At 43.2% G+C, this 7,724-nt stretch overlaps 1 protein-coding gene across 2 annotated transcripts in view; it reads right to left on the bottom strand.

Moving 5' to 3' along the window:
* Nucleotides 1–4,231: 4,231 nt before the first annotated feature.
* Nucleotides 4,232–7,724, bottom strand: part of LOC118507141 — a 55,661-nt gene continuing 52,168 nt past the window's right edge. For both annotated transcript variants that reach the window (XM_036045176.1, XM_036045175.1), the window contains exon 10: nt 4,232–7,521. In XM_036045176.1, coding sequence (XP_035901069.1) covers nt 7,024–7,521 — 498 coding nt within the window. In that variant the 3' untranslated portion in view covers nt 4,232–7,023. The remainder of the gene's footprint in view (nt 7,522–7,724) is intronic.

The raw sequence follows: 7,724 nt of genomic DNA, 5'->3' as shown, positions 1-7,724 counted from the left end.
GGGACGTTGTAATTTTGCAATATCGCAAGGTCCTCCGCTTACAGATTTTCGTCGTACGTAAGGCGTGTCAGCCCACCGAAAAAACTACATGGTCCGTGGTCCTGTACCTATTCAGGCTACATTGTTGATGAGAAGAAGGAGCAGAAGATCCGGGAAACGGGCGCCTACTTTGTATGCGATGCATTGGCGCGACAAAATTAGGAAACATAGAATACGAAATTATGATATCCAGCAGCACTGGCAGCAGCCGCAGCAGCAGCAGCTCAGCAGCCAAACGATCACGCGTCGTGGCGTTGTTTTGCTTTTGGTCCTTCCGTTTTTGTGTTCCAAGAAAATGCTCCTACTGCTGGACGTTGACGTTACACTAACCGTCCGTTCTGGAGGAGCATGCCATGGCCTCGAGGCATGAAACAAATTGAGCTTGTTGTGTGTGTGTGTGTGTGTATGTGTATGGGTCTTTTTTCTCTTCTTCCTTGCCTTTGCTGACAAGGTTTAAAATACTGCTCTGCTACGAGCTGTAACTTAGCTTTATCTGTTGTAATTTTGAGGGTTTTTTTATTGTTGGGAAGAAGCGTTACAGCGATGGATTAGCTGGTGCTAGATAGAGTTTTCGCTTGAAGAGTGTACCGAAATTTTGATTGGATAATTTTAAGGATTAGGGATTGTATTGGAAAAAGGGCGTTGAGCTATTCAGTTGCCATCCAAATCTTTCCTAATTAAAGATAAGATATTCATAGAGAGCAATATTTTAACAATACGGTTTGCTATACGTCCCGCGTGGAATAAATAAATCGTCCCTTAATTCGGTTTTCCTGGTTTGGGCTTGGTTGGCAAGTTAAAGAACGCCTGTAGCCTACAACCGGCCAACCAACTTTCAACTGCAAGCGTAATAAAATAATTTTGCCAGAACCTTCTCCTTCCTGTGCGCTCTCGCTGGTCAAATCCGCCATCCGCCCAGCCGGTGTTACATTGAATGCGTAGCGCAAAGAAATTGACAGGCAGAACTTGGAAAAGTCGTCAAAGTTACACCACTCACTGGCTGGCTTCTTGCAAGTTTTTCACTCTCCCTCTCTCTCTCTCTCTCTCTCTCGCCCTCTCTGCCGTTCGCTCATATTTATATCAAACAAATCTGTCCGCCTTCCAGAGGACGAAGTGTGCCGACCGACCGGTTTTGTGGTCAGCCGTCGAGGAGGTTTGGTGTTTGTTTCCGGTGGGTGAAAGTTTTTCGCTTTTACGACCCACAAACACACAATGTGGTGTATTATATTACGCAAATGGTGGAGCGTTTCGGTTTGACATTCGGCACGCGTACAAATGCAAAAGTTGGGGTTTTGGTATAAAATTAAAAAAGAGAGATTTGTGTACAACAATACAGGATATTAAATTCTCATGCGAAACTGAATTTAAATTTGTCATTTTTATTAATTCTTGTAGCTGAGCAATCCAGAAAGAAAACAGATTGCTTCAGACGAGTTGAGAGATCGTCCATTTTTTTATCGCCATTGCGAATCCTCTTTCATCCCTCGACCTTCCAGTTACAAGTCTGATCAATTCAAGGCAGTCAGTATTGGCAGATCAAGATATCTGAAAGTTGACTTTGGAAACAAAAGAAATCACAGAGATAACATTTGAGGACCAGGACCTTTATACTTACTCCTCTGCCTTTTGGCTGTATGCTGTCAGAGCTGTCACTTTTTGCTCGATAGTGGGATGAAGTAATTTAGTATTTCATAACAGCCCGAGGCCTCAATTAAGAACTAGTATTTGTAAAAAGGAATTTCCACGCCAGTAGTTGTGAAAAGTGTCTACAGTTGCTGGCATAGAAATCCCAACGCTTGGCCAGCTGTCAAAATTTTGCTGAATATTGATCTTACTCACAGCAGATAGTATTGGCACGAATGATGCTGTCAGATTATATCAGTATTTGCTGCAGTTTTTGTGTAAATTTATTATTTAGCCAAGAAATCCATCTGGTTCAATATACTGAAGGATGGTTCAACTTCACGAGTCCACGAGATAAAATAAGATCTTAGGATAGCCGGAAGATTCAAGCGCTAGGCTTAGAATGACAGCTAACCAAATCTATTCTTGCATACCTTCAGGCGCATGCATACTAGGACAAAAGTCCATCTTTATACATAGCATGATCATTTAAAATAAGGTCTCAGGATAGTGTGAAGAATTTGACTGACGGTCGCTAACAATTGCAATTGCATACCTTTAGGCGCATGCAAACAACGATAAATATCTGTCCATTGACATAAATCAACTAAACGCGATATTATGCACCAGTTTTTTTGCATATTAAGCACGGAAAGTGTTTACATTCAATTAGGATTAGTAAAATTCAGCCTCAGCTTCACTATAATAATTATTCAATTTGCTATCTCTACCTCTTTTAAACCCCTTTTACCAATGCTTTCCAACCACAGATGCGCCTCTGCTCTGATGGGTGAAAACAATCGGGTGAGCCGCAATAAGTGTTTTCATAATTGATCATTTTCAATAGTTATCACGTAATTACACAATAAATCCATTACGCACAATGCACAGCATCTGTTTACCTTTCATTACCCGCGTGTGCGCGTGTTCCCAGTTGCGATTGATTGGTCATGGCGTTCAGCACCGGTAAGGAATGCTGTGCCGAGCAGACAACAGACCCGAGACGCCGAGTTTGTACAATTTCCCTGTCCTGGGCGACAGTCAAACACACACACACAAGCACACGCCCGGCACATTGCTCGAGTGACATCGGCAAAAAGGCGAGCGGACATTCCAGCGACTTGGACAAACAATATGCCGACCCCGGGACCTGGACCGGGGCAGGATAATTAATGCAACCGTCGGTCTTTGCATTTGCATAATTAAAGGTGTCCGTGTCCCGGGATTTCGTGTCTTATGATCAAAGAAAATGGCGCAAAGCTATTTGTGAATGTTGGCGCTGAAGCGGGGATGTTTGCATTCGTCGGTACGTGTCGGGTTGGAGAGCGAGCGGGAAAACGCGACGCAATTCCATCTCGAGGAAACTATTTCCACGTGGCGAAGTGTACAGGTGGAGCTGGAACACAAATACTGCAATCCGAGCGATAATACAACTATCGGTCGGTATGCTAGCGAGCAGAACTTCGGTTCGGTTGGACTGGGCTGTTCGATTCCACAACTAATGCAGTATAATTATGCGAGACTGTGAGCGTGTGTGTGTGTGGTTGGTTGGACTAGACAACGGACCCACTTTGATGAAGCACCTTTAGAGTTCTGTGAAAACGAAACGCTTCGTCTGCAGCCGGCCCGATTCACAAATCTTGATGTAATCTTCCGTTTGCCGGTAAATGGGATTACGCCATCGATACCCATTCATTCCAGAGTACGAGACCCGCCGGGCTCCCAGTTGGCACGGGTTGACAAGATGTCGTCGGAAAAATTGCGTCCAATTCCAAACCACTCACCGTAATCGCCGGGATGCTTCTTCCAAATCCTTTCGAAACAAATGGCACACGTTCTGGCTGTCGAGCTGTCGAGGATCTTGGAGAACAGTGGACCCCGGAGGGTACCCCACCATGCCATGGCACATGCCTCTATGATTCACGAGAAACTATGTAAGACGAGCGTAAGAAAGGTGTGCTTCCGGTTTTTTTTTCCCAAATCTCGTAGAAATCCCGTCCATTCGTTCGTGTCCTAGATCGAGGCCCCTAGCGCAGTACACCGGGACCGGGAAGGACGGCCGGGAGCCCGGCAAAGGGAATGTGTAAATTATGTGTTTTATGCCGTCGTTTATTCGTTTCCGGCAATAAAACCACATAAAATTATACTTTTTATCTGTTGGTTTGCTCTGGTCGCTCGGTCTGTCTGTCTACCTGACAACTCTCGCTCTCGGCCTTCGGATTCCTCATCATCGCAGCGGATGATGATGATGAGTTGGGCGAATGGGAGGATTGTTGGGAGTGGCCTCGGGGGGTTGTGCTAGAAAATTATTGTACGCCAACCGAAACCGGCCAGGCGCTGGGTTAAACCTTGATGCCAGATGGTGAGACGGATGAGATCCCAGGCCTTCCCACCCACCCAGGAAAATGGGCGAGTGTTCAGGTAAATGAAGTATCGTTATTTCAACTCGAACGTTTATTATCTCTGAAACGTGTTTGAGATTTAAATTTATTCGGTTAACTTATTTTGAATGTTTTTATTAAAGTTTTAAGATGTATTCACTTTTTTCAAAAAGAATTGAAAACACAAATTTTCAATAATAGTTTTCATTTTATTTTTCATGTTTTTTTGTACAAAATGACAATTATGTTGTTCGTGTTTTATTAAGTTTATTCTATTTTATTCTTTTGTTGCTGTTTTTTTATCGCTTCGCTTTGGCTGCCCCGTTGCTTTCTGTTGCTTGCCGAACTCATCATACGGAACATATTTCTGTTTTTATTTAGTTTAAATTGTAAAATAACTATTTCTTCTTTAAGTTGGGAAACGAATTTGGCTGATGTAAGGTTTACTTTAATTCTTCTTTAACTAATTAGTTGAGTTCACTTAGCAATACCGCTTTGCTGAAACCGGCATTTAATTGTTTTATGTTTGTTTCCCTATTCTTCTGCTTCTCTTTTTAACTGTTTTGTTTAGTTATTTCTTTCTTCCTCTCTTTCTGTTCTCTGTTTTGCATTGATTTTAATTTCTTTTATGTATCTTATTTGAAAACAAACTGTTGTAAGTTGGCTTTGGAACTTATGCAAGTGCAATCAACCATTCCAACGAAGCAACAACGCATTGATACGGTTCGTGATAGAACTTAAAGTTCTTAAGGACACTGCCCTTTGAGGACAGTGTTTCAAGAAACAAGCTACCGGCTGTTGGCAAACGTTTGCTTTCCCCACACTTCTGTTATCTACTTCGGTTCCCACCAGTTCGTTTCGGTTCGGTTTTTAGTATTTAGTTTGGCTTTCTTGTTTTCTTCTCTTCTTTTATCTTTTTTTTTCTCTTCTACCTCCTAAACTGCGTGTCGCTTGCGTTTTCCCCGTTTTTTTTTGGTTTTCAAATATTTACAAATTTTCTTTCGCTTTTTTTTTTGACTGCAGGGTTTTCGGTGTGAAATATTTTAACAATTGTTTCACTCCCCACCACCCGGAGCTCACGTGTGTTAACTTGTTCATGGACACTGGACTCTAAGGAGGGGGAGGGTTTTCAAAGTTGGAAAAGTGGAGTGTTTGGCTTCCGTTTTTCCCTCACTTTTTTTTAAGATTTCGATAGATAGGATAGGTAGGATGAGAAGATGATGGTGTGTACTTAGCAGTGTAAGAAAGCGTTTAATATACGATAGAACGGAAAAAAAACTCTCAACGACACAATGGCTTACCGCTAGATGGTTGAAATTGGACAGAGACCTTTACACTACGGCATGGAAACGATAGTAGGTTAAAAAAAACCAACAGTGACATGACATTAACGCCTGGCGGGTACATTGTACACAGTGTACTAGTGACTTACCTCATACGACTAGCAGTAGTTAGGTGGTGCCCGGGGCAGAGCACATTACGTTAGGATAGGAAAGATACCGTGTCGATCATTCGAGAAGGAATAGTTTACAGTTTGTAGTAAGCATTTAAAATTGGCCGGTATGTTGGCGGTACGGTGAGAGTGAGTTCGAGCGTTGACAACGGTGTGGTTGTGTGGTCGAAGCTTTGTTAGTAAAAGAGAGTCCATTGCACCATTCGTGTACATTTGTTCTAGCATGTTGTCTCCATTTTTTCCTTGTCCCTCACCGTGGGGAAACATGCAAATGCTTCGTTCGCGTTCAAGGGTGTCAAGGGTTATGGTGAAGGGTGTATCACTATGTTAACAAAACAGGTCTTTCTCCCTCATTTGCTCTCGTTTTATGTCCTCTCGTTCGCTTCTTCCATCAATCATCATTGTTATTATGGTATAGTATTTTCTTTTACCCTAGTACCTAATTCCCTAAATGGCTTTTGTTGGTTGTTTTGATGTTTTGATCTTACATGCGAAACTAGAGTGTTTGTTTTTTTACACAACAACGACGACACGTGAACAGAACAGACCACTTCTACTTCGTAAGAAGAAATAAAGAACCTTTGGAATAAAAACACGCACTTGCACATGGATTTAGCTGCGAGTGTTCTTTGCGTACTTGTTTGGCTAGTATGTACAATGGGGGGGCAATTAAGTTGTTTTCCTTTCCTTTTCGGGTGGATATTGGTATGTTGAAATAGCAACATATATCCAGCAAAAACGAAAAAAAAATCCTCAATCAACTTATTCAAAAAAATTAGACAAACAAGACAAGAATCCTTGTAATATCAGCACCATGATATCTTGCTCAATTTAGTTTGCATCTGCTTGTGCCACTCTCTTATCATCTTTTTCGCGATTTTTTTTTGTTGTTCTCTCGTAAAAGTTTCCCCAACTGTTTTCCGTTTCCCTTCGGGTAAATATATATTTTGCTCAAAAAATTGCTCCTTTAGGTCCATTTCCAGCTCGTCAGGTTTCGTGTACGTTAGTGTTGTGTGTGTTGCAAATATTGTTCCGTTACCTGTCCTTTTTTCCGCTACCCTGCCATACAACAACAACGTGCTTTTGGTTCGGATGTTTGGATTATTATAGCTCGATCGTTTCCGTTTGTTGCATTTGTTTTGATGTGTGTGTGCGTGTAATTTACACTTGTGAAGACAAGGCGCTTGAGAGATCGATGAAAGGTTTTGGATCGAAGCGAGAGTTTGGAAACTGTGAAAATTGGAGCAAGCGATCTGACAGACGAGAACCTATTCGAGGAGCATTGAAACTTTACAGTCGACAGTGAGAGCGATCAGGTTTAGATGAAGAGTTCTAGAACACCTCCGAATTTCAATCAGTTCCGTGAGAGAGATTGACAAACAGTCTTCACAGTGCTTGTCCCAGTTAAATGAAGAAGAGCCTCAAGAGTGAACAAAACCGAAATTTTAACTTCAGAAACTGAGGAAAGAAATTACAGGTTTTCTAAGAACGCGTTTCCCAAAACGTTTTCCCATTCTAATGGGCTTACTATAGACAATAATAAGGACCGGTGATGAGCACGCTCGCCATCCCAACGCACAATAGGCTGCTCACGACGGCGAGCAGTGCAACCGGAAGCGCTTGCCGACCGTGTGCCGCTCGCCCCGTTCCAAAGATCGGAAAGTGAATCTCTTCCGGTTCCATCAGCTCCTCGTCGTCGTCCAGCCCATTGCCGGGCACGGTGTTGATGGTGTTGGTGTTGATCTTGTACCCCGAGCTGCCCCCATTAACGGTGGTCCCCGAACCGGACGACGAGGAGGACGAGGACAGCGAGAACGGGCTACCGAACGACCCGGAACCGGCCCCGGAAGCGGATGCACCCGAGGAGGATCCCATTTGCTTGTGTTTCAGCGTGTAGTTGACTTTGAACACGGCTTCGGCGACACCGCCCGGCGAGGACACGATGAAGTAGAACGTCCGCGGTACCTTCTCGTGCATGTGCACGTAGGTCAGACGTGCCTCCTTGCAGAACGGCGTTGGCAGGTCCTGGCGAGGAAAGGGGGAAGTCTTTGTCAGAGAGTTGCATTCGGACAGTTCGTTGAGGTTCATTGCTGATGCGGTCACGTTCGTTCGTCAGTTTGTGATTTGGAAAGTTTTAAGATTGTTTAATCCAAAAAAAACAGAAGCACAGGATCGTGTGCTGCTGGACTGCTCCTTCCATTTGGGATGATTAAAATAAATATTTAGAG

The sequence above is a fragment of the Anopheles stephensi genome, chromosome 2 (genome assembly GCF_013141755.1).
Source record: "Anopheles stephensi strain Indian chromosome 2, UCI_ANSTEP_V1.0, whole genome shotgun sequence".
In the NCBI taxonomy this organism is placed as follows: Eukaryota; Metazoa; Arthropoda; class Insecta; order Diptera; family Culicidae; genus Anopheles; species Anopheles stephensi.
Note: the sequence above shows the minus strand (reverse complement) of the source record. Positions and strands in the feature narration are given on the sequence as shown.